General features: G+C 35.9%; 1 protein-coding gene across 8 annotated transcripts in view; it reads left to right on the plus strand.

Annotated features, from left to right (window-relative positions):
- The window catches only part of LCORL (ligand dependent nuclear receptor corepressor like), an 82,053-nt gene that overhangs the window by 40,712 nt on the left and 14,728 nt on the right, over positions 1–26,613 (plus strand). The window contains exons 5-8 of one of the 8 annotated variants that reach the window (XM_069856266.1): positions 3,619–3,873; positions 12,364–12,454; positions 13,863–14,694; positions 21,609–21,772. In XM_069856266.1, the coding sequence (XP_069712367.1) occupies positions 3,619–3,873; positions 12,364–12,454; positions 13,863–14,694; positions 21,609–21,626 (1,196 nt within the window). In that variant the 3' untranslated portion in view covers positions 21,627–21,772. Of the gene's footprint in view, positions 1–3,618; positions 3,874–11,361; positions 11,762–12,363; positions 12,455–13,862; positions 18,045–21,608; positions 26,492–26,613 lie in introns of those variants that run through there. The other 7 variants (XM_069856261.1, XM_069856264.1, XM_069856262.1 and 4 more) reach the window with 7 other exon arrangements.

Here is a 26,613-nt window from a genome sequence, read left to right on the forward strand (position 1 = left end):
TCAGTGATCCATGGAGTAAATAAATCAGCCTTGCGCTGTGAATCAACTGTGTGAAAAATAGAAAGTTCAAATAGATGTAGACATGTAGATTTAAAGTTTTGTAAGTGACTCCTAATAAAAAATCTTTGAATAAAAACTTTTTAGGTTGTACAAAGTATATCTGGTGCCATCTGCTGATAATAATTAAAAAAAATTGCTGGCAATACTGAGTTCAGACTTAATATTTTTTTACATTGAATCGTGTTTAAAAATGACTAATTACAGACTTCCCAAATGTAATGAAATGCCGCTGTGAATTTAAAATTGCGGGTCTGTTCATGTTTTCATTGCACACTTGTGTAATAATACAGGCTTATGGCCGTTGAATGTAAGTAATTAGACTTTATATAATAAATTTCAAGTGTATGTAACCCATCCTGATCACTCAGGAGTCATATTGATAAAACATACAAAAGTCGTGTTTACCCTTACAAAGTCTATTTTCTTTCAAAAATCTACAGTGTCTAAAAAGGCAATAGTATATGAAACTACATCGCTTTTTCTTCTTCCCTTTTAATACCTGACACCTCTCATTTCTGTTCTATATAACTTGCAGAACTGTGGGAAATTATTTATATAAACTTCAAAATACTATAAATTACTTCTTGCCCATGATACAATTTATGCATCCACAGCTTCACTCTCCATTAGGAAGCAAAGCAGCATTAATAAAAATGGATCAAGCGCAACTTTCCAGTACCTCTGAGAAGGTTTCTCAGCAGACAGGGTCAAACTCTTTACAGTGGTGCATAGCAGGACAGTGGAAGACTACAGACAAATTCCAGTGAGGGGATCTTTTTTTATGTAAGGAGAAATTACGACAGGAAAGCAGTGGAGTAGGCTGCCCAGTGATGTTGTACAGTTTCCATGCGTGGAAGTATTCAAGACCTAACTAGATAAAACCCAGAGCAACCTGATTTGGTCTTGGTCTACCCTGCTAAGCAGACAGTTTATTACTAGAGATTTCCCATGGTTTTCACTGATGATCACCTGTTCTCCAAAAGTCTTTTCAGAAGTTTTTTTGGGATGTATGCAACAAACTAATTTCTCTGTATTTGCAGAGCTGTTCCAAGCCAGATATGTGGTAGACTATTCAGTGTTGATGGTACTTCTAATATCTCATTTTGTAAGAGTTTCCGCTTACTGGCTGTCAGATTTTTTCTTCCTTGTTTTTGGATTTGATTTGGGTTGGGTTGGTTTTTTTTAAGTTAACCTATCAATTAATAGTTTTGATTGTCTAGAGCTACGATTTACCTGTCAGGCAGACACTTACTTTTGTTCTTAGATAATTCAATTTTTCAATTCCATCTCTTAACTTCCCTTGCTCTTTTGTTATTTTTGCATATATATTAGCATTTTTTATACCTGTTGCCTTACTGCTTCAATATATTTTTTCTTCCCTTGTAAGTATGTCTCTAGGCTGATAAAATTCCAAGTAAACGTTTACTGGATTCATTATCTAGAGGAATATCAGAGAGAACATAACAACATTATTAAATACCAGTGCACAAAGAATAGCTGTGCCTAGGTGTTATATGATGGAGAACTTTTTCTTTGCAGGTATCTTCCATCATTTAGAATTTCACATTATATATCTCCTCTAGAAACTACTATCAATTTTAGAAATTTTAGTAGAGATCTGTTTGAAAGATTGTCAGAAGATAGAGCTTCAACCATAAGCAGAGTTGTTTTGTCATGCCTTGCATAAGGTCTCTTGAAGCCAAGGCTTTTAGGATATACTTGGTCTTTGAAAATGTTAGAGTTTCATCTTACGCTATAGTGAAGCCAACCAAAAGATATTGACAAAAGCATCTGAATGGTGGGCGGCCTTCCGGTATGCTTTAGACAGCAGATCCCATATGTGAATGTTTGTAATTCCTTCCAATACTGTTAGTGAAAACGAATTATCAAAATTGAATATGTTTTGAATAAACCTGAAACAACAACAAAAAAACCTTCTGCACATTCATCTTAAACATGAACAGCATTCTTGAATCTGTCTTAATGTTTGCTTTCTTGCTAATAGAAGGATAAATCTTCACTGGCATAAAATGCTTGAGCAAATATTCTGTGTGATCCTCCAAACTACCTGTTAAGAAATTTTCCCTTTGCATGAAAACGTTTACCCAATCCAGTCCTTTCTGTCTCTCCGTCTCCATTAAATCAAAATTCTAATATATCATCTATCTTACCTGTTTCAGACTAACTTAAATATCCCAGTAACTAATGCCACTGTGTCCTTCAACATTTCTTTCAGGCAATCAAGGCTGACGTAAAAAATAGGTTTTTTTCTATCACATTCACATGTAGTTTAAATCCCTGTCCCTTCTTAATGAAAGCCGTTTCACTCATTATCTATGAACTCAATGATGGTTAGTGCTTAGAGCGTTGAAAAAGGATATTTGTTTTGTGTATGTGTAGAATTGAAGGAAAGAAGGAAGAGTAGGATAGTGAAATGAGCATTACTGCTGCCGTTTTAAGGAAGAGCATAGGTCTTTGAGTAGGGGTGGTTGTACTTGTCTTGTGAAATGAAATATTGCGGTCATCAGTCCAGCATTGCAGCTTACTTTAAGTGAGTTTCTTAATTACGTTATCATTTATACTAAGTTACATATCTTTATTGATCTTTCTAGTACTTCTGTTTATATTAGGGTTCTTTTTTCAATGATTCACAAGTGTAGTTTTGGCTATGCTTGTTATTAAGATGTTTAATGTTTTTCTAGCTGACAGATAACTATGGCTTTATTTTAATATTATCTTGTTTGATCCTTTTAATATTTTTGTGTTTTAAAAATGAAATGCTTCTTTCCATGAGACTTGCAAACAAAATATCAGATACATATAGTTCAAAATAGGGAAAAAAAGCTTTTCTCCTTAATGTTTTCATTGGTAACACTTTGAAAATGTCCTTACATCCTGAAACTCCTATTAAGATGTTACAACAAAAATTTACAACTTGTAAAATTCTGTTGCTCATATTACTACAGTTTGTGTGGGATGTTTCAAGTAGCATCGTATCAGTTTTGATGTTGCAATCTTGAATTTATAGTAATGATTATAATCTAGTATGTAGATGGAACAATTTTTTTCTTTTTTTGAGATCAGCTGTTCAAAAGTTCAGTTGTTCTATATTATTAAAAGGACTAGTCTGTATAGCTGCAATTTAGAAGTTTTTTTGTTATAGTTGTTCTTTGAAAGCAACTTCTGTGTGTATTCATCACTTTATATATATGCTTTACTCAAAATTATTTAATTTCAATATTGAAAATAAATGAAAATTAAACTCATTTACAAATAATAAATGCAGATTCTGATTCCCAAACTTGCTTTATTTATCCGCCCATATAGTTTGTCTTGCATGCTGTGACAGAGGAATAAGGTAAAAATTACTGACGTATCCTAAACATATCCAAGTAACCTCCCTTTAGGAATGCTTATAAGAAAAACTTACTAGATGTCTGAATTAATATGTTCATTACACCTGTGCTTACTACACACATTTATTGTGCTTATAGAAAGTACTTGTTTAAGTTTGGCTTTTTTAATACATCTGTTCCTTGTGTTGTTTCTTATTCCTAGATCTTCCTCAGAACTGTGATCCTAACATTCCCCTAGTTGCTCAGGAATTAATGAAAAAAATGATCCGTCAGTTTGCAATTGAGTACATTTCAAAAAGTAGCAAAATTCAAGAGAACAGAAATGGTTCATCCTTTGAACCAAGTCTGATATGTAAAAGTATCCAAATGAACCAAACGGAAAACTCCCTTCAGGAAGAACAGGATAGCCCTCTAGACCTCACTGTGAATCGAACTCAAGAACAGAATACTCAGCAAGGTAAATATATCCGCTTCTTTGTGTTTTCCTGCCATTTTTTAGCTGACTGTGTCTTACTCCCTTACAAAAAGAAATAAGTGTCTGTGTCAACTATCTATGTTTTGTCTCTCCAAAGCAGTAATCAGTATATAGGAGAAAAGCTATCCTATATGATTAAAATAAGGTTGAAAGAAAATTGCCATTGCATCAACTGAACATTTAAAGAACACTGATACTTTTACAAGATTTTGCCTGGTGTTTAAAGAAAAGAGAACTGAGGCAGTGGGAACCAAACAAAAAAACACGTTCTTCCTAAATATTCTTCCTGTATTTATGTGCCTGTGTTAAATAAGCACCATCAGAATTTTTCAGCTTTAGAATACTGAATCAAAGTCAACTCACCTATGGCTGTTACAGGTAACAGTGGTTCGAGATCTTAAAAAATATTGTTCGTAAGAGGCCTTCTGAGAAAAGAGAGAAAGATCCTGGAATTTCAGAGAGCAAAGGTTGTTCTCTGTGTGTCAGCCCTTGGACACTTTTTGGTTCTTTAAATACAGACTGGTTATCATAATGGAAAGAGAAGATTAATTTGGGAGGAAATTTCCATACTTCGTGTCTTGGTCATGATAGATCAGGGCAACTTCTTAATTTAGAGTTAAACTAGAAAAAGAAAAATTAATGCCATCATTTACCAAAAAGAAATTATTTCTTTGCCTCAAGGAGTATTGTTATCCAAAGCCGATAACTATATTATAATCACAGCAGTGTTTTGGACTTTGAACTTGATTTGGATCAGCCGCAGTTTTCAGGAAGGGTTGTGACTGTCATGTGCGACAAAGAAATGGCAAAAGCAGCTTTTGTCTGTTGCAAATACCAAGGTCCATGATAATCCAATGATACTGCAGACCAAAGGGAAAAGTTTACCCATGTGTCATGTACCATACTAAAATAGTTAAGGTAGAAGTACAGAAATAATTTTTTTAGAAAATATGCATTGTTCAGAATGAAAGCAGATTCTGTACATACTTATTAAACAATGCAATCTTTAATTCTATGATGCATCTTTTGAAGGAAGGGGAATTCTGGTATAGATTTACTTTGCTAAACATACCTATCCTAGATTAAATTTTAAATGTCCCTTCTCTTTGACAGCAGAACCAATTAAGAAATTGTGGAATTCCTGCTTTTGTTCTGTTTGGTCAGCAGAAACCAATTCATGCCTTGTGCAGATTAAATCCTGAGCAAATATCTGTTGTGCTTTGACACACCTCTGCTGAGGATGAATTGCAGATTTTAGATATTTATGATTGGCAATGATAAAGCAGGCTTATTTTGCAAGGATAAATATTAAAGTACTTTTCTGATATCAGCACTGTTGCTTACTTCAACAGCTAGTTATGAAGAGTAATTAGTTTAAAATATCTGTGAGGGAGCGAAGTCCCCAGAGACAGATTCTAGTCCTTGCTGAAGCCAAATAAATCTTTGAGGAATGAAAGGGAGGGAAGAGGAGGAATGGGGCAGGGATGGGAAAAAAGCTGTGTTGCCACTCTCGGCTATCTGAAAATCCATTAATCTTTTGTCAAAAAAAACCCTTTGAAATAGAGATACTGAGGTATTTCAGTCTTCTTTTATTTATATCATTTGAATTATTATAATGAGAGTAAACAGAACTGTGTCAGCAAAACATCTGAGGCTAAAATAGTTGCTCAGCATGTGTGGTTTATTATATTAAACTTGTGTACTGTGTAAGATATTATAGATTCTCAGAACTTAGTGCCACGTTTGCTGGAGTGCTTTGCAGATGTTAGATGCTAGTCTTGCTGTGAAGTTTAGAGCTACTTAAGTGAGAGGAAGTATTGAAACTGTACCTAGAGCGAGGTTTCAAGCCATCTTATCTTATCTGCCAAGGAAGTTCTATTGTACTTTGTTTCCCATAAACATACCAGTTTTGAGCTGTCTTAGCTTTCCACTGTAGTGGTAGCAACACAAGCAAACAAGATCAAGCTTGAAAAAGTCAGCCTACTCTTTTTATTTGCCTTGTGTTCTAGATGCAATGTTTCCTTAAAATTTCTTTCAGTTAGCTGTTGTCAGGGACTGTGTATTATTATTCTGGCTACCTCTCTCTTCTGTCCTTTTCCTGGTGAACACTTGTATGTATTGATGTGTTACATGCTTGCAGTAGGGAATTGTGAATTTTTTTAAATGGTTTATTTTTAAAATATATTGTTCTGGATCTAACATTGTATACTACTTCAGTCTAGGGACTTGTAAAAACCATGATTCCCTTCTTAGTAGTGTCTTTTAATTGTTGTGCAACTCTTTTTATTATTTGGGATTTGGAATTCCGGTTAAGTTTCCAACAGAGTAGGAAGTTCAAATATGTACGTGGCTGGGATGGATTCTCAAAGTTGAAATTTCTTTAATTCTTGTTTAGGCAGATGCTTTGCATTTACAGTAGTTGTCTTTTATAATTTAGATCATTCATTTTAAACAGACTTGTTTCTTTACTATGATAATGATTCTTGGACTCAGGTTTTCTTGTATGGCAAGAAAACTGATAAAATTGCCATCAGGGAAACATGGCTGGATGACTCACATAACTGGAGTGTTTCCATGGTTAGCTATAAACTGTTCAGGCAGGATAGGCAAGGAAGGAGAGCAGGTGGGGTAGCCCTCTATGTTAGAGTGTGTTTTGGTTGCCTTGAACTCAGTGTTAGTGATGATAGGGTCGAGTGTCTGGGTATAAATCAGCGGAATGCTCAGTAAGACAGGTATGGTGGGAGTCTGCTATAGACTGTCTAGCTAGGAAGAAGAGACTAATGAGATATTCTACAAGCAACTGGGAGAAGTCTCACAATCACTAGCCCTTGGTCTTGTGGGAGACTTCAACCTGCCAGATGCCTGCTGGAAGTATAATACAGCAGAGAGGAAATGCTCTAGGAGGTTCCTGGAGTGCGTGGAAGACGACTTACTGACGCAGCTGGGGAGTGAGATGACCTTGTTGGTGCCTTGTTGGACCTGTTGTTTGTGAACAGGGAAGGCCTTGTGGGAGATGTGATGGTTGGAGAACACCTAGGGCACAGAGATCATGAAATAATAGAATTCTCAGTTCTAGGAGAAGTGAGGAAGGGGGTCAGCAGAACAGCCACCTTGGGCTCCTGATTTTGGATTGTTTAGAAGGCTAGTTGATAAAACTCCATGAGAGGCAGTCTTAAAGGGCAAAGAAGCCAAAGAGGTCTGTGTGCCCTTTAAGAAGGAAATCCTGGTGGCACAAGAGCAGGCCATCCCCGTGTGATGAAAAGTGAGCCAGCGGAGAAGAAAACCAGCTTGGCTGAGCAGAGAGCTCTGGGTGGATCTTGGAAAAAAGAAGACAGTAAATGAGCTTTGGAAGAAGAGGCAGGCATCTCAGGAGGACTACAGGGATGAAGTGGGATCATGCAGAGAGAAAATCAGAAGGGCTAAAGTCCACCTAGAACTTAGATTGGCCAATTCTGTGGAAGATCGTAAAAAAAGTGTTTCTACAATTATCTTAACAACAAAAGGAAGGTCAAGGAGAATCTTTATCCCTTACTGGATGCAAGGGGAACAATAGTGACAAAAGATGAGGATAAGGCTAAGGTACTTAATGCCTTCTTTGCCTCAGTCTTTAATAGTAAGATGAGATGTTCTCTGGGTACTCAGCCTCCTAAGCCAGAAGACAGGGTGGAGGAGCAAACCAAAGCTCCCATGATCCATGAGGAAGTTGTTAGAGACCTACATGGCCAATCAGACATCATAAGTCTATGGGGCCAGAAGGGTTCCACTCAAAGGTATTAAGGGAGCTGGCGGAGGTGCTTGCCAGACCCCTTTCCATCATCTACCCGCAGTTTTGGCTGACTTGACTCTCCACTTGACTGGAGATTGGCAAACATTGTGTCTATTTCCGAGGAGAACTGGAGAGAGGATCCAGGGAACTTCAAGTCTATCTGTCTGGCCTTGGTGCCAGGGAAGGTCATGGAGCAGATCACCTTGAGTGCTCTCACACAACACACAGGACGACCAGGTGATCAGGCCCAGTGAGCATGGGTTTATGAAAGGCAAGTCCCGCCAAACTAACCTAATCTTCTGTGACAAGGTGACCCACTTAATGGATAAGGGAAAGGCTGTTGATGTAGTGTACCTGGACTTAGTAAAGCCTTTGACACAGTTTTTTACAGTATTCTATTTGAGAAACTGGCTTCCAGTGGCCTGGACAAGCGCACCTTCTGCTTGGTTGAAAACTGGCTGGATGACTGAGCCCAAAGAGTGTGGTAAATGGAGTTAAATCCAGTTGGAAACTGTTCACAAGTGGTGTGCCCCAAGGCTTGGTGCTGGATCCAGTTCTGTTCAATATCTTTATCAGTGATCTGGATGAGGGGATTGAGTGTACCCTCCATAAGCTCATAGATAATACAAAGCTGGGAAGAAGTGTTGTTCTAGGATAGGAAGACTCTACAGAAGGCTCTAAATTGTCAGGATTGAGGGACTGAAACCAGTACTATGAGGTTCTACAAGGCCAAGTGCAGAGTCTTGCACTTGGGACACAACAATCCTGTGCAATGCACCAGGCTTGGGGCAGAGTGGCTGGAAAGCTGCCTGTCTGAGAAGGAACTAAGGTGCTGGTTGGCAGCATGAACACAAGACAGCAGTGTGGCCAAGAAGGACAGTGGTATCCTGTCCTGTATCAGAAACAGTGTGGCCAGCAGGACCAGGGAAGTGATTCTGCCCTTGTACTCAGCATTGATGAGGCTACACCTTGAATACTATGTTCAATTTTGGGCCTCTCACTGTGAGAAAGACATTTTGGTGCTGGAGCACATCCAGAGAAGCACAGTGAAACTGATAAAGGGGCTGGAGCACAATTCTTATGAGAAGTGTCTGAGAGAACTGGGTTTGTTTAGCCTGTAGAAGAGAAAGCTGAGCAGAGACCTTATCACTGCCTACAACTACCTGAAAGGAGGTTGTAATGAGGTGGATATTGGTCTCTTCTCCCAAGTGATAGGCAATAGGATGAGAGGAAAAGGCCACAAGTTGTGCCAGGGGAAGTTCAAATCGGACATCAGGAAAAATTTCTTCACTGAAAAGGGGTATCAGGTGCTGGAACATGCTGCTCAGGGGGATGGTTGAGTCACCATCCATGGAGGTATTTAAAAGGTCGAAAATTATGTTTAAATTATTTTAAAATGGCATTTTTTATCCAGTTTAATAACGCATGTCATTTCACCAAATATGTAGCAAAATAAAGATTTCTGAGTAGTGGACGAGAATTTGGAAACAGTTCTTAATTTTTGGAAAAGAAATGGTTTCATATCTTGAAAATCGACACTGAAGTTATTATGGCAACTGAGCTTTAAATATGTTTAAGAAACCATTCAATACTTCTTCATCAAAAAGTCACCCTTAAAAGGGAAATTTTAGAGGAGAGTGTTAATTTCTTCCTTGGTTATCATGATGGCTAACAGCCAAGCTCCTTGTCAGATGCTCTCTTGCTTCTCCCTCAAAGGCATAGGGAAGAAAACAGGAAGAACTGAAAGGAGGTCTTGTAACTTGAGATAAGGACATGGTCATCACTTGCTGGTTGCCATCATGGGCATAACTGCTTCTCCTTGGGGAAAATTAACTGAAATTATGGCCTATTAAAATAAATATTTAATCATTGATTCAAAGAGCGGGGAAACAAAGAGATACATTACACCACCACCTCTTCTCCCCCGTTTCCCAGGCTTAGCTTCACTCCAGGTTCCCTTGCAACCACTGCTGCCTTTGTGGTGCAAGGGGAATGGGTGTGGAGCGTCCACAGTCTGTTTCCTAGTGGTTTCCCTCTGCCATTTGTCTTCCCTCTGCTGTCTTCTCATCCTTTTTCCTCCTTTTTTTTTTATTTCTGTCCAGCAGTTTATGCCCTTTCTTAAATGTGTTTTCCTAGAGGCTCCCCACAACTGGCTGCAGGACTCAGCTGTGTCCTGTGGTAGATCTGTTGGAACTGGCTAGAACCATCTGTGTCCAGCACAGGGTAGCCTCTGACCTCTCCTTTCAGATGCTGCCAAGACCCTGCTGTGGACACCTAATATATGTCCATATACTTTTCATACAGCAGTTTTTTGTTTTAATATATAGTACATTAGGTCAGCCAAAAAATGGACTAGGCAAAGACAGTAGTAAAGAATTAATAAAAGACTGGCATTCTTACTGACAGTTCTCTGAAAACATTGTTTCCATACGCAGCAGCACAGAAGATAGCCAGCAAATGACAAGATATTATCAGGAAAGGTTTTGAAGAAAAGACAGTGTCATTTTGATGCTATGAAAAACCTTATTAAGGTTTACCACAGTATGATGGATGAGGTAGAGAGAGAGCTTTTATTTATGAAATCTCATAATATTAGGACGAGGTAGGGCTCGATGGAACTTCTCAGGAAGGAGAAACAGATAAAGGGACAGCTTTTGCGTAGCAGATTGTGAATGTCAGGAAGTGCTGTGAAAGGAGATTGAGGGCTTGGACAGCATCACTGGGTTCAAGAAAGACAAGTTGCCAGCTAACAGAACCAAGGTGAGAAACTAAAGCTAGCATAGGCAGACATGTATCTCAGAGATCCCTAATCCAGTGATAGCAGGTGTTGAGAGAGCAGGAAAAGAACGTGTGCAGGTGGTGTCCAAGAGTTGAAGATCACAGTTGTATCCTGATATTGCTACACCTGATGATCTTGTGCTGAGGAGCAAAGGCCATAGGCTTAGCCATTTCTTTGAATATGAAAATAACTTAATTTGCACAGAGATAACTTCGTTAGAAGACTAGCAGCAGCAGACCTGAAAAACTTGTGATAATTTTTTGTATGAAAGACTGTTGCCTTAGTAGTCATGGTTTCGGGTAAATAGTGGAAGTAATTCCATGTCTTTTAATAAAACCACCTTAACAGAGTGGATTTTCTGTTCGTGATGTCATTCAGTTCCTGTCCAGAGTTCTTGCCTAAAGTCTTGGATTGAGTGATTTCATAGAAATGATAGAAAGCTGTGGGTCGCTTGAAAAAAAACCCCTATTCCTATCTTGCAAGTGAGAGGTTTTCAAGGTTCATTGTTCACCTGTAGGATGCCTCGTTACAAACTAATTTTGTCTTATACTTAACAAACCCAAGTTAATATCTTTACTGTGCATGTATACATACCTGCATTCAATTAATTAGGTAGCATTTCATTATGTCTTAAAGCTTTATAGCAAACATTCTTACTTTCCTACCAATTATAGGTGCTCTGCTGTTAAAATAATCAATACTACTATAAAGCAGGAAGATCTACTTAAACAAGTAGCTACAGGGTAATTTTAATGAAGCTTTTTGACTTACCAACCCTTTCTGCATCAATTTTGGGGGGTTTATGTTGTTTTAGAAATAATATGCAGTAACATGAAAATGATGCTAATGTAAAAAAGGCTAGCATGAGGTTGCTTGTAGAGTTGAATGTTGAGCTACATGTTGAAACTTAAAATTGGATTTGCAGAACTCAGTCACACAAACAGACCAAGTTTGAAACAGAGCATCAAGGAAGAAAGGTATGAAATTAAATATATTTAGGGGATTTATCTATAATTTAAATGTGATTTGATTTTTTTTTAAACGAAAACTTAAACTTGAAGGAGTATTTCAGGTACTAATAAGTTTCTCTAGTTTTCAAAGTTCTTAAAGTTTGATTTAAAAAAAATATTATTTTCTATTTCAGTACTTTGTAGACTTCAACAGCCAACTATAAATCTTGAATTTAACATTTGCCAGTGACTTAACAAGGCAGACTTCCACTCCAGTTTAGATCTTTCCATTTCTTTTGTTTCATTATTACATATATGTGGGGGCAGCAGGGGTAATATGTATAAACAAACTGTTCGAACCTTGAATTACATAGGTCTTATGCTTAAAAGTCTGTGTTGGGCTTGAGCTTTCTTCCTGGTTACTAGGCTACTACTTTCTCATCCAGTAACTGGTCTGGTCTCATAGCTGACCCTGCTCTGAGCAGGAGGTTGATCTAGAGATCTCCTGGATCCCTAGTACCTTGAATTATCCTGTAAGCCTATGTTTTAGTTATGTCAGTTTTAACTTCAGTATCGAGCTTATTTATATTTACATACTGTAAACAAATATGTGCATAATTAATAACATGAAGTGCATTGCTTTGGTTGCCTTGAAAGTAAACAGTGCGATACATATGCATGTGTGATCTTTAGGAAAGCAGTCACATGTTTCTGTTTAAGACTGATTATTCTTTTATATTTTATTCTTTCTGAATGGGTTTGGGTTTTATTTTTTTTGTAATTTTAAATAATATGGTACAAATCAAATATATAAAACCATTTGTTGATAGCTGACATTGTTAAAGGAATAAGATGTCAGACATTCTGAAAGATAAAGTAACTGATTAAAAATTATGCCATAGATATGAACATTTGCTACCAACATTTCTGACATCATCCTTAAAACAACTGCTTTCATCACTATTTGTTCTTTGCAGGGGATGGAGTGCTAGATCTCTCTACAAAGAAAAGCGCAAGGTTGGAAGAACCAAAATATGATCCATTGTGTTCTGAAAACTCAGTGTCTGGGTAAGCAACATTTAGAACTCTCTTTGGCTTATGTGAAAAATAATCCAGGTTTCTCTTCTCTGAAGTCAGGTTTTATGTTCATAACATATTTGTATATACTGACACACACGTGGTTCCTTTTTGCTTTCAAAAGAATTTTTGTCACTCATAAGTGTGTGTCTACGTATATATCATATGTTTCATTTGTCTTTTTCCTTTTTTTCTGTTTAAAGAAAAGTTATCAGAACAATCACCAAACTTTAGTTCATGTTACTAAAAATGAACTGAAAATTGATAACATAATGCCTTAAAAGTAATAGGATAGTAGAAGAAAATGTAAAAATATTCTTTCAGAGTTTATTTAGGAAACTTCAATTTTGGACAAAAACGACCATGTTAATACTTAGATCTAAAATATTCTTCAACTAACATGAACAAGTTAAATGACTATTATCTATAGTACTCCTTAATAAGAGTGAGAGAGTAAGCGCGCGCAAGAGAGAGCTCTTAATCATCATGCTTACACTTACATCATGGTTCTGACTATGGTGTGTGGTGGCAAATGGTTAAATTTCTTCATTCAGCAAAAAAAAAACCCCATTGCATCTGCTGAAAGCTACCACAGAAGTAGTGAAATGCATTGTTTTGTTGGATTTTGTTATGATCTTGGCATCCTCCCATCCACTAGCCATAGCAGGACCCTTTTTATCATGTGTACATCTAACCAAATAACTTACTTCAAATAGAACTACAATAGCAGTATTTGAATGATGTAAAATTGCCTTTTTTTAATTAGCTGATATGAAGAAGTTTTAAATGAATATGACTTTGTAATTAGAGAGCTGTAAATAGAGGCTAGAAATTTTTAAAACCATGTTTTATTTTGACAAAATGGACTTGATTGTTAACTGCAGCACTTTATTGTTGTAGAAAGCCTAGTTTTGTTTAAGTCTGGGATGTTTGTGTGTAGTTATGTACTTATTGCTGCAAATTTTCAATGAGGGGGTTGACTCTTTTATTACTTGTTTAGCGGTAACGTCACGTTTCTACTAACAAAAACTTCAGGATTTGGGTATTTAACGGAATGTTAATTGTATAATTAAAATCATAACAGTGTTGCTCTGCAAGCATGTGAACAAGGGAATATAGCAAGCACATGTGACTATTATCAAATACTGAGCTAGGATATAAAGTTCTTGGAAGGGCTGCTATAGAAGCCACCGTATGATTTTTGACACACTGTCCTACCAGAACTGTAACATTTTGCTAGGATAATCATTTAACTACCACATCTCAAAGGCTTAAAAGTATCAGAAGCAGTGATGTTACCGAAGCAAGGAGTATAATAAAGGAGTGGACCCTTCCCTTCCATAGCTGTGTGAGAGTCTCTCATACATCAGTTTACCATCGTTTCATTCCATCCATCCAGGAGACTACACAGACACAGAGAGGACTATGTGGAAAGAAGTGCTGAGTTTGCAGATGGTTTGCTCTCAAAAGCTTTGAAAGACATTCAGTCTGGAGCACTGGACATAAATAAAGCAGGCATACTTTATGGCATACCTCAAAAAACTTTACTTCTCCACTTAGAAGCCTTACCAGCAGGAAAGCCTGCACCTTTTAAAAACAAAACTCGAGATTTCAATGATAGTTATTCATTTAAAGACAGTAAAGAAACTTGTGCAGTCCTACAAAAAGTAGCCTTGTGGGCAAGAGCTCAAGCAGAGCGCACAGAAAAAAGTAAACTCAGTCTACTTGAAACCTCAGAATTAAAATTCCCAACAGCTTCCAGTTACCTCCACCAGTTAACTCTACAGAGAATGGTCACTCAATTTAAAGAAAAAAGTGAAAATCTACAATATGAAACTTCAAGTCCTACTGTGCAATTAAAAATTCCTCAGCTAAGAATAAGTTCTGTGTCCAAACCACAGTCTGATACTGCTGGTCTTCTGGATGTTATGTACCACGTTTCTAAAACCTCCTCAGTCTTAGAAGGATCAGCTCTTCAAAAATTGAAAAATATACTCCCCAAACAGAACAAAATTGAATGTTCTGGACCTGTAACTCACTCAAGTGTTGACTCCTACTTTCTGCATGGGGACCTCTCTCCTTTGTGTCTTAATGCTAAGAATGGGACAGTAGATGGAACCTCAGAAAATACAGAAGATAGTTTGGATCGTAAAGATAATAAGCAACCAAGAAAAAAACGTGGCCGCTATCGGCAATATGATCATGAAATAATGGAAGAAGCAATTGCAATGGTAATGAGTGGGAAAATGAGTGTTTCCAAAGCACAAGGAATTTATGGGGTACCTCACAGCACTTTAGAATATAAAGTAAAAGAAAGATCTGGAACATTGAAGACTCCGCCGAAGAAGAAACTCCGATTAACAGATACTGGCTTATTTAATATGACAGATTCAGGGACTGGCAGCTGCAAAAATAGTAGCAAGCCTGTGTAGAATAATTGTTAGCGAATTGTTTTGTGTGTGTATGTATGTCTGTATACACACACTGTGTGAGAAATACATATACTCACTCTGACAGAAGACGTGAAATTATACAGTTCAAAAACCACACACATGCCTTTTGAAAAATAGTTTTATTCAGGGTTTTCACTGTGGACAGAATTATAGAGTTGCTCACTTAATTCTGATAGTGTGTATTTAATATAATCATTGTATAAATAGGTGAAAAGATTCAGGTTTTATTTAGTAGTCAATAGCATAAAGATGTTTTGGGAAATCAAGTATTTGTCATGTGAAACATTATTTTCAATTGGTGAAGAACCACTCTACCAGTTCAATAATTCATCTTATAATAGAAATACGCAACCAAGGGTTAGCAGACCTTTATACTTCACAGAATACTTGCAATAAATTGTAAGTAACTCAGATTATACAAATCAAGGGATTTTTTAAAAAAAGCTAGTTCCTTAAAAGGAAGTGGATTTGTGAAGTATTAGTAGGATATAGTACATTCTGTGAAAGAAAAAAAGTTTGTTATTAAATATCCAATACAAGTAAGAAAAACATTTCATTACTAAAAATGTGTGTTTAGCAGGCATAAACTGCATTTTTTATCATTTTAAGAAAATTTTGTTGGTGGTTTAGAAAGAAATTGGTGTTTACAAAGTGTACACTTATGAAACCTGAGAAATTACTGTAGTCATAGAATTATTAAATATGAAATAAGATGGAATACTATAAAATAGTATTAGGCATAAAATAATTTAAACTTTAACATAATTTTTCTTTTTAGTTTGACAAATAAGGTAACTTGTAAGGCTTAAAAAGAAAGTTGGAATGCAACTTAGAGCATGTTCATAATGTGCACAGAATGAGCTTGAGAATGGTTTGGGTTTGTTTGGGTTTTTTTGTTTAAATGTGCTGGTTAGTTGATGTTAATGACTACTTAAAATTTATTTCAGGATTGTGTCACACTCCTATTGAAAAACCTCACTGTAACTGTAATGTATTTGCTGCTGTGACATTTCAGAACATTTTCAGTTTATCAAAATGAATACCAAGCTACATTATCATTTTGCTAATAACCAAATTTGCAGTTCAGGGTCTTGATAGAAATACAAATATTAAACAGTGAAGCTGTTTTGAACTTTCAGTGAAGTAAGTTCTTTATAAATTTGGTAGCTAGGAGCTAGGCAGTTCACTTTAAATACGTAACTTTTAATAGAATTTAAGGGAGACCAATTCATATTGCAGTTTTTACATGAATTTTGAAGAATTTTCATTGGACTTTATATCATACTTAATATTTTTTGGTGTAATATCACAAAGTGTATGTCTACATATGAAGAATGGGGGCTTGCTTTATAAATTCAATATTGAACATCAATGCCCTTTTCCTTTCAAAATGTGGTTTTTTCTGTATGCATCCACTTTGGCATGGAAAAAGACTTTTCTCCAACTTTTATACATTTGGTGCACATGCATAGATTTTTTTTTTCTTCACTTAAATTTGCATGTGTATAGGTTAATTATACAAATGAATTAGGATTTTAAGTACATATGGGCCTCATCAAGTAGTTTGATTTATAGATAAACTTGCCATTAAATTCAGTGGAGAGCATACTGCAATGCTGATGGCAAAATCTAGCCCATATTGATTAATGCTACTGAAAAAATAACAAATTCTATTTTAAAACAGAATAATCCTTTGAAACTGCACAACTAGTGTCTCAGTTCTTTGGTCTCTCGGATCTGTACTGAATCTTCTTCAGTGATTAAGGTTTACTTGCGTATTACAGAATGAATCCTTTTTTTAAAGCAGAACTGTACCTGATAACAAGGAGGTCACAAAACAGCAGATGTCAGGGTCATCTTTCATTTTAGAAGAATTAAGCCATATTTTGTGAGGACTGGAAGGATTAATTTGTGGATATATCCTCACTGAAAAATGAAGTTAAAAAAAAACGTAAATGTTTCAAGATCTGCCTTTATACACTTTTACTTACAAAAATGCTGGGCTTCAATACGTTGCCTAATATTTGTACTGATGTTTTCTACTCCTCAGACAATGTTATAAATTTGAGTCAGAAGTTTATATGGAAGGCAAGTTACAGTACTCTTTTTATATCATTTAAAAGATGACCTGACCAAAAACTTAACAGGATTCATAAAATCAGGGATCATTTTACTATTGACTTAACAGTACTCAGTAATTTTGTATGTAATATTATAATTAATTTTCAACATTTTAGTACTTGTATTTATTTTTGGCCAGAAATAGTATATTAAAATATTTTTTGATAGTTTATAGATGATACACAACCTGTAAGTGTTTAAAGGAACAGAATTATTTGTTTCTAATTATTAGGCTAACCTTTGATTATACCACTAAGGAAAGGCAGGGAAATGTGTAGATTCTCCTTCCCCAACCCCTATGTATTCCATTAAATGTCATTTAAATTATACATTTTGAACTGTTTTATAAATTCAGTTACCAGTCGCTACTTAGTAATTGACAATTTCTGAAAATTCCTGTTTCAGCAGAATTTTAAATGAAGGCGAAAGCAAGCCCTACATGCTTTCTACTTATTTGAATGTTTCTCAAGTATTTTATATTAAAAAACAGTGCCTCTGTTTTTAGAACTACTGCTCAGTAAAGCTGTTTAAACCATTTCTGGTAGCTAATGACAATTTTATATTAAATTGTATATTAACTTTAGTGAGACTGATTTTTTTAGTTGTTTACAGTACAAATACTTGTATTTGTTTTTTAATTGCAGTATTTCCATTGTCGCAGTAATTTAGTAAAACTCTGTGGCTGCCTTGATTTTTGACAGATTTTTGTTAACAACTGATTTTTAGGCAATTAGTTATATTTATGCATAAATCAATTGCACTATAATTCATGAATTATTTATTACAATATTTTCTAATGAATTCCATGTATTTGTCTTGTGTTGTAAATGTACTGTAATTCTGTTTCTTCTTTGTGTTGTTATATTCCTAAATCTGATTGTATGAATTTAATTGTTTAGTTAACGTGTTTCTACGTTGTAATTTGTAGTAAAGCACTTCAATGCTTTTGCACATAAATTTACAACACTGATGTGTGATTGATTTGCTCATTCAGTAAAAAAAAAAAGAAACAAACAAAAACCTGTACACTGATTCATTTGACTTACTCTTGAGGCACAGGATTATTAGCAGTGGCATAAGATCAAGAACTGTAGAAATTAAGCACATAATGTCTAACTTACTATGAGAACTTAATATATCAAAAAGTAGTAGCTTTAAGGAAGGATGATCTCTCAGAATTGACGCATTGCTCACAGAAGAGAAGAAATTTTAGAAAACCCTCCTAATTTTGAAAGTTAAATACTTGAGTTTGCAGCTAAAAAATAACATCTATATCACAAATGGTACATAGCTTTTTTTTAAAGACTTATTTACTTAGTAAAGTAGAAGACAAGCATTTCTATAAGGCAAACTTTTATTTCTATGACAGTTCAACACTGTTCATATAAGTATTTAAAAGTATGTTCTGTTCCTATTTTTTAGACTGCAAAGTAGTTGCTAGAGTGACATTTCTTGTCTATGGCTGAGACAACAGAGGGTAGAACACTGGGGAAGGGAGTCTTTTGAGTGCCCTCTGATAGAGCTCTTTCCTGATTTTTTTTTTTGATTTGTGGAGGAGGCAAAGGTTTACTTTTTTCTTTATACACGATATGCTCTAAAGCTAATATGTAACTTATCGCATCTGTGCCTTCCTGCAAATTTTGAACTCCAGTCAATCCCGGCTCCATGGTATTAACTGCCCCTGTCCTCCATCCGGGGAAAAAAATATCATTCCGTGATTAATTTCTGTCCTCATAAACATAGCGTGCAAAAGGTGCTGGAAGAGCAGTGCATATTGATCATCACCTCTCAGTCCCTCCATTGCCCACCTGCTCTTTCTGGTCAACTTTTTGTGTGTTATTTGTAGGAAATTTAAGGCTGTCCTGTGGAGGAAGTATGCAGTAGTGAAGGTGATAGGTCTTCCTTCTATGAAATTATGGTTTAAGCCTTTTATCCTGAAGATAGTCTAAACTGATGTGTGATGACAAATTTAAAGGGAAGGAATTACAGAAAACCGAAATATAATTCCATAATTGTGTTAAAAAGCTTCTTAAAAATTAGTTTGTTTAAATATGTGGACATCTCTACAGAGAGACACTTTAAAGAAAATGTGTTGCTTTAATGCTTTAATTTGTTTGCATAGCAAGATCTGTTTCCAGATGGTGACCGAGTAAGGGGTTGAAGTGTTCTCACAAACTTGAAGGATCATTTGGTGTTTGGTACTATTAAAGCAGAATAGATGAGGTTGTCAGCTTGAGAAACTAACACATGCTGAGGAAAAGCGGATTATAGACGTTACACAAGGGTAGATAACAAGGAAAGAAATTGTACTAGACGCATGTCCAGTAAGTCTCTGATAAGCAGAATATTAATTTATACCATAGGTTGATCTCCACATAGCAAATTCAAAGCAGTTTTGAGGCCTTTGGAATTTTTAATAACTGATTCCAAAACCCTAAAGCCTTCTCAGTTTCTTCCACCAGGTAGCATATTTTCAATAGCAGTTATGGGTACAAGTCCTCTACAATTAAAGCTCTCCAGTGAAACTCCATTAGACACACCTTGCAAGTCTAGGCAGAGAGGAAAATATCTGTCTAGATGACACATAGACTATAGACATCTTTTTAGCAAATTAGCACTTAACAAATTTACTGTGATTTACAGACAAAATCACAAAATTTACAAGGAGACCTAGTGCCACATTCATTTTTCTTTTTTTCTGTCCAATTTTTCAAAACATCTTTCAAGCCATTGCAGTGGAGAAGGCAATTAGTTTTTATCTGCAATTGTATTACTAGGGTGAGTTTCGTTTTCACAAGTGTAGTGATACGTTTCAACACCTTGTGACTCCTCTGTTTGTTGGACTGGGTAGCACTCAGACTCTTCTTAGTGTAGTGAAATTTCAAAAACAGTTAAATCCTGATAATGCCATACTTTTGGATAATACTGGGTTCACTTTCAATTGCAAGTCCAAGGAGGTTTTGCTTTTCTCTTTAAGACGTCAATTATTTCAGTTTAAACATAATTACAATTTCAACTAGTAGCATCACAATTACCTTACATTTTTACGAGTTAGTACCATCTAGATGCTTGGTTTTGAATTTATACCATTTAATACTAAATATTACAGGAGAAGAAAAAACATGAGGAGTTATTAAGCATAGTTGGCTGGTTTTAAGATCTAAACTTTAAAATCCGTGTGGGACAAAAAAAGTACAAATTTGTGTGTATAATTTTCACTAAGAAACTTGAAGCTTAAAGTTATTATTGATGGTAATAATATTGGGTATGAGCTAATTAATAGGCAACTTTAGGTTAATACAGCACATTAGATTTCAAATGTGTTTGTTCTTTGATCAATACAGTTGTAAACCAAATCAATAAATTTTTTTTTTCCAAAATACAGACCTAAATGCAAAAAATTACAGGAAAAAAATAATATGGCAAAAAGTTAGTGTCATGTTCAGAGTTTGGTGATATGTTTAAACAATACATACTTTTCTAAAACAGAATTCTTATAATGTAATTGGTTTCAGCAAAACATTTAAATTAGAGGTTAACTATCTGTTGATAGTTGCTATCCGGCATAAGGATTTTGTATTTAATTGAAGAAATATCTGTATTAATTTCTACCATGTAAAATTTTCAGCTTTTCAATATAAATGATTGATTAGGTAAGTAGTGACATTAGTATTAATAATTTATAAGAAATTAATTAAATAGTTAAGGTAGTACCTTATAAGTGATTTTATTTTGACTTAATATCTTTGAGAACAACTGCTCGGAAGTCTTTTTTAGATAAAAGGCCTACCCTGTATTTGAGATTTAAAGGATATTAACCTTTGTCACAGAAGTTATTTATTCTGGTGATGATTATTTCTGTTTCTGTTTAATGAAGGAATCTCTGTGTGTGTGCAAGTGAGCGCACATGTATGTGTATGTGTGTGTGTAGTATATTGCAGTGAAGAGCCTGTGAGGTACCACTGCAGTTACTGTAGTTTATTTAAAAAATAGAAGGGAAATTTCTGTCTGCAAAGAATACTAACAGTAGCAAGTGGCTAGTTTTTCCATTTTTCTTCTGGCCTATTAAGTGTTCTTTAAAAAAAATTAAATAAAAATTTCTTTAGAAGGATCTTTAGGAGTATCCCGAAGAGCTTTCAATACACTTTGTTTTATATATATATCCTAGTGCAATTCAGGGGAGATGGATCTGCTCTTGCCTCTGCCACAACCTTGAATTGTGACCTTAGGCAAGTCATTCACCCTCTCTGTGCCTCAGTTTTTGAAATGGGAGCCCCCCAGGTTCATGGTGAGGTTTTTCTTCATTAATGACTAAGATAGTCTGAAATATCAGAAAGTTAATGTTATTATAATCACACTTACATATAAGAAGCTATATTTCAAACTATTCTTTGTCCTTTGATTTCCTCCTGATTATTTTCCTTCCGGTAGGACTATCACTGCTATAGATGTGATGCATATCATTGCTAGTGACACTTGCGAGTATGACTGAATAGTGCAAACAAACAACTGGTTTAGATATGGTGCTTTACTGTAATTTATATTTTGTTTTGATGTGTTTTCATTTTCAGTTCAAGCTCAACAGCTGATGCAAATTCAGAGGAAACAGCTAATTTGGAAAAAGGAAAATCAACATTAAACAAAGTTTTGGAGTCTTTTTGTTCATATCACTGGCAACAGACTTTGGCTATGTTAAGATTTTTAATGCAAGATGAAAATGTTCCTATAGTTTGCAGTTGCAAGCAAACACATTTGAAACACTCTGAAACTCCCAATTCCCTTACTGAAGATGATGTTCATGTTTCATTTTGCGATTGCAGTGGACGTACGCTGACAAAAAGGTGCTGTTTACAAAATCAAAGACCAAACACTTGTTTACCACCTCTGTCTGTTTGTGTTAAAGATTTCCATTCTCTATCATGCCAAGCTGTAGCAATTGGATGTATTAAGACAATGCTGAACAAAACATGTAGTTCTCATAAGTACCGTGCTGAAGAATTGCAAAATTATAACAAGCATTGTGTGAAGGCAGCACCATGTACATATTCAACTAAGGAGTGTGATCTCTTGAACAGCATTAAAAATTCAAATAGATCCCGTAGCCCATCACCGCCTCCACTATCACCTGTACAGAGAAAAGAATTTGAATCATCGGAAGGATTACTTATAGATTTTCCAACTTTAGACAATAACAAGCTTGAAATATCCATCAATCAGCCCCCATCCCTCTTGCCAGCTGAAGGAAGCAAAGGAGAATTTGAATATGAAGGTAAAACATGCAGAGGAAAAGAGACTGAATATTCAGATGGAACATTGCTCTCAACAGACCAAGAAAGGAACAATTTTATAAATTCTGAGAAGGCTGAGAAAGGTGAACATTCTGCCATTTTTCAGGATTTAATGGACCGTATTAATGAAAAGTTAAAATCAATAGACACTACAGATATAGCAACAAATCTTGTAAAACTTCCTAGCAGTGACAGGGCACCAGAAAATGATGTCAAATTAGGAGACTTCATAACCTCTCTTTTGCATAATGCGAAAGCAAGTGATTACAGCTTTATGGAATTACTTCGCCAACATGATAAACAAATGGAAAACAAAATTATCCAAACAAGATTTCGCAAGCGTCAGGAAACTTTATTTGCAACGTATAATTCTCCTGATTCACCATTCATTCGACGACAGTCTTTGCAAATCAAGAGGGAGCTTGCAAGCCTTGATGAAACTATTGCAAGGAAAAGGTCGATTTCTGAGAGAAATGCAAAGAAATCTACCAAAAAAGTTGATAAAATATATCCAAATAAAAAACACAGTTTTACTGTGATAGAAGATGAGGCTTTGCAACATCTTGAAAGTAATCCATGCATGAATTGCCAAACCAAACCAATGTGCTTTCCAGTACACCAAACAGAGTCTTTCAAACTACCTCTCACTAATTTTCAAACCAGCTCCGGATTTCTAGTTCTTTCAGAGAACAGTGCTATTGCAGGCAGCCAGCCAAAACTCACAAAAACGCAAAGAGATTGTGCAATTTTAAAAGAGACTAATCAGCTTCCTCTAAAGGATGAGAGTAATGAAATCTTGAGCAGAACTAAACGTAACATTGTGCCTCCTGGATGGTACTCCGTATATGTAACGAACAATATTGTGTTCAGAAAATCATCCACTGCAAAAAAGTGTTTAGAAAGTTTGGAACAACTGAAAATAAAGAAAGATGTTGATGCTGAAAGATGTAGTGATATAAACATAAGTAAAATTGTGAGAGACACAAATCTGCAAGTTGTCGTAGAGCGTTTAGAAGATACAATAAATTTAGCCAGACAAACTAATGACTCATTGCTGGACACTTACAAAATAAGCCAAAAATTGAAAGATGATGCTTATGAACAGGTTATTAACCCAGCTGCTAGTAGGGGCTTACCTTTCACTCCAAGTGAAACGGGACACACAGGACAAAGCTTCTTTCCACATTCGCGTGTGCCAAGCAGCAGTAAAACCAACACTCTATGCGTGACAACAAGTGAACAAGAAATGGTTATAGATCAAGCAGTTAATGATGGAGTTTTGAAATCTCTGACCCTGGATTCATCCAGTTCAACTTCCAGTAATGGAGACTTGCGTAAAACTTCTGAAGCTGAAGAGATCTCACCTCCCTTAAACTACTCTAGTCCTATTAAGCTTATGTTTGTCTCAGAGGTTAATAGTAGTGAAGGCATCAAATATACTTTGACATCTGCAGCTGCATCTTCCAAAGGAAGCACAAATATTTCTTTGTTTCAGGGGCACACAAATGCTTTGCTAGACAAACAGGCCCCAGGAGATCTTTCTCATGCAATCTGTGTCAAGGATTGTGATTACAGTGAAAGGGGTACCCAGGAGAAGTCAAGTTGTGTTTATGCTGAAGCAATTACAAGCTGTTGTACAGCTGATCAAACTAACTTAAATGAATCTAAACACAGTGGTGAAGTTGTGGAGAAATCAAGCAGTAGCAGTGAATTGATTTTAAAAAGAAAACCTGGTAGACCAAAGAAAATAGGTCCTCAAGTTGTTAAGCAGGTTAAGAGACCTATTGGACGGCCTCCAAAACCAAAAATAGATGCAACTGAAAGCACAGAAAGGCGACCTGAACTTAGCAGTGATGGTAAAAGTACCAAATCTGATGCAGTAGTAACAGAAGATGTTAATAGCAACAAAAATATTACTGTGACAGTTGTTTTTGGAAGGTCAAGAAGAACTAAGAGGCATGTTTCTGAAGGTAATCTAAATGTAATCAACATTCTGCCCACACAACACAGTGATTCTAATTTTGGCAGTGACCACAGCACAGAGGGATACAATGGAGAAACTGAAAATGCTTTTACTGAAATAGTAAAAGCCTTACAGAATTCTTCTACTGAAAATGAGGTCTCTGGTTATGACTATGTCAGACCTATCAAGAGTAACCTAGCGTCACCACATCCTTGCAGCAATATTATACGGTCTGTTAAGAAACCGTTAACCACCATTCGAAAACCTGGTAGGCCAGCAAAAGTAAAAATCTCCGGCATATCAGTGACTGTTAATAGAGTTTCGCCACAGGAAAGAAAAGTGAGTATTAGCAACTGTTTGCCTCCTTTACAACAACAGAATGTGTTAGAAAAAAATATACCACAGGAAAGAAAAAATCAACTGTGTAGTAATACAGGTCAAGTAAAGAGCATGCAGAAGGATTCAAGAGAGAATGGATCAAACAGTGTTATTACAACAATGTCAAGAAAACATGAAATTCCATTGAGACATTCTGCTAGAGACAGGAAACCGTCACTGCATTTTTTACATTCATTAGCATCATCTAGTGCATTTACTTGTAGAAGTGCCTTACTACATAGATCTTACAAACTCCATTTGAAAAAAGCTAAAGAACTAAAAGAAAAACATAGGCAATCAAATCAGAGCACAGCATCCAAAGATACCTCAGAACTGAGAAATTCAGGAAATGCAAAAAAGGATCTTAAGGATGGTGAATTTGGGCCCATTAATGAAGTATCATCAGATCCCATTTTTTCATCAAATCCCTCCCTCAGGTGGTGGGCTACTTCCACTTCAAGTGACACTTTGTTGGAAGAACTGAATAATAGATTTGAGCAGATAACTAATACCTGGTTGCGAGTGGGGGTAAATGAATTTGATAAATGTGTATGTGAAAAAAGGGATCCCGTTGAACAAGACTGTAATGCTGAAATGTCAAACCCTTTAGACTCCTGCACTGTAGAGTTTGAAACATCACCTGTAAAAAAGCTTTTTCAGAAAAAGTGTAATATGAATGAACTCTGCACATGGTTTATGCAAACTACAGAAACACAGTCTCTTTCTCTAGTGAGAAAGGCAAATGCTCGCAGTCCTTTAGAGGTAGTTAGTACTAGAGAGGTAAAGATGGAAACAAAACAGTCTGATCTTAGTACTTGCCCTTTCAGAAAGCACTTTAAAAAGTTTGCACTATCTTCTCCTTCAAAACCAGCAGGGAAATTACAGATGTTGCATAACATGGTGAGGTCTCCAGTCTTAAGCATGAAAAGAAATTTTGCGTTAGCCAGATTAAAAAGAAACGAATTTAAGAAGTTACAGCATGATAGGTGGGGACAAGTTAAAAAGCTGTATAACCAGGCTCCTGGAGGCTGGAAATCAAACAAGAAAAATTTACAGTTCTTTTGCCAAAGCCAGTTGTTTAAAAGTGCAAGTGGGAAAGCCAATGATGAAATACCCCAGCTCCAGGAAAAAAATACAGTAGAAATCCAGCCCACTCAGACTGTGGTAGAACCTCAGAATAGCCTGTTGCCAACTGAAAATGAAGCCAGAGACACATTTGTTCAACAGATGATGGGATCTTCTGACTTTAACCCACATCCTGGTGTAGCAAATATACTTAAGTCACATGCTGAGACAAATGGAATAATTTGTTGCCAACAAAATGTTAGAAAAGAACAAAGCCAAGATAAACTGTTTCAAAATGCATGGAAAGCCAAAACCTTTAAAGATTGTAGAATATTTCTGAGAAAAATCAACCATATTGAGCAGCACAATTCATTTGATTTAAATAATGTCATTTATTCTCCTGAAGCTGTTGAAAGTAAAACCAATCAGTCCAATGTGGAAGAAAAAAGACATCCTGTTTTAAGGTCCCATTCTACTAAGCAAAATGCATTAAAGAAACAAGGAAGTGAAATGGAAATATCTAAAGGACCTAATTCTTCTAAAGTGACCGAAAGGCTGGATGACCAGTTTCACAGCAGAAAATTAAATGGTGGTGGAAACCACGATGATAATCTTGGTGGTAGTTCTGAAGTTCTTATCAGAATAAACAAAAGAAAAAGTCCACAATGGGAGACCACTGATACAAATGTAAGAAAGAGGCATAAGAGACAGTCATGCAGTAGTGGACAAATGACAACTTATTACCCAAAGTACCAAGTAGGTAAGTTCTTGTTCCCCCCTTCATCCTAAAATTGCAGTCTTAAAGAATTGAAGAAGTCAAACAACAAAGCGCTTTGGACTTTTTTTAATTGCATGGTACTCGTTTTAATTTCAGAGAAATCA

This window comes from Phaenicophaeus curvirostris, chromosome 4 (assembly GCF_032191515.1).
Source record: "Phaenicophaeus curvirostris isolate KB17595 chromosome 4, BPBGC_Pcur_1.0, whole genome shotgun sequence".
Lineage (NCBI taxonomy): Eukaryota > Metazoa > Chordata > Aves > Cuculiformes > Cuculidae > Phaenicophaeus > Phaenicophaeus curvirostris.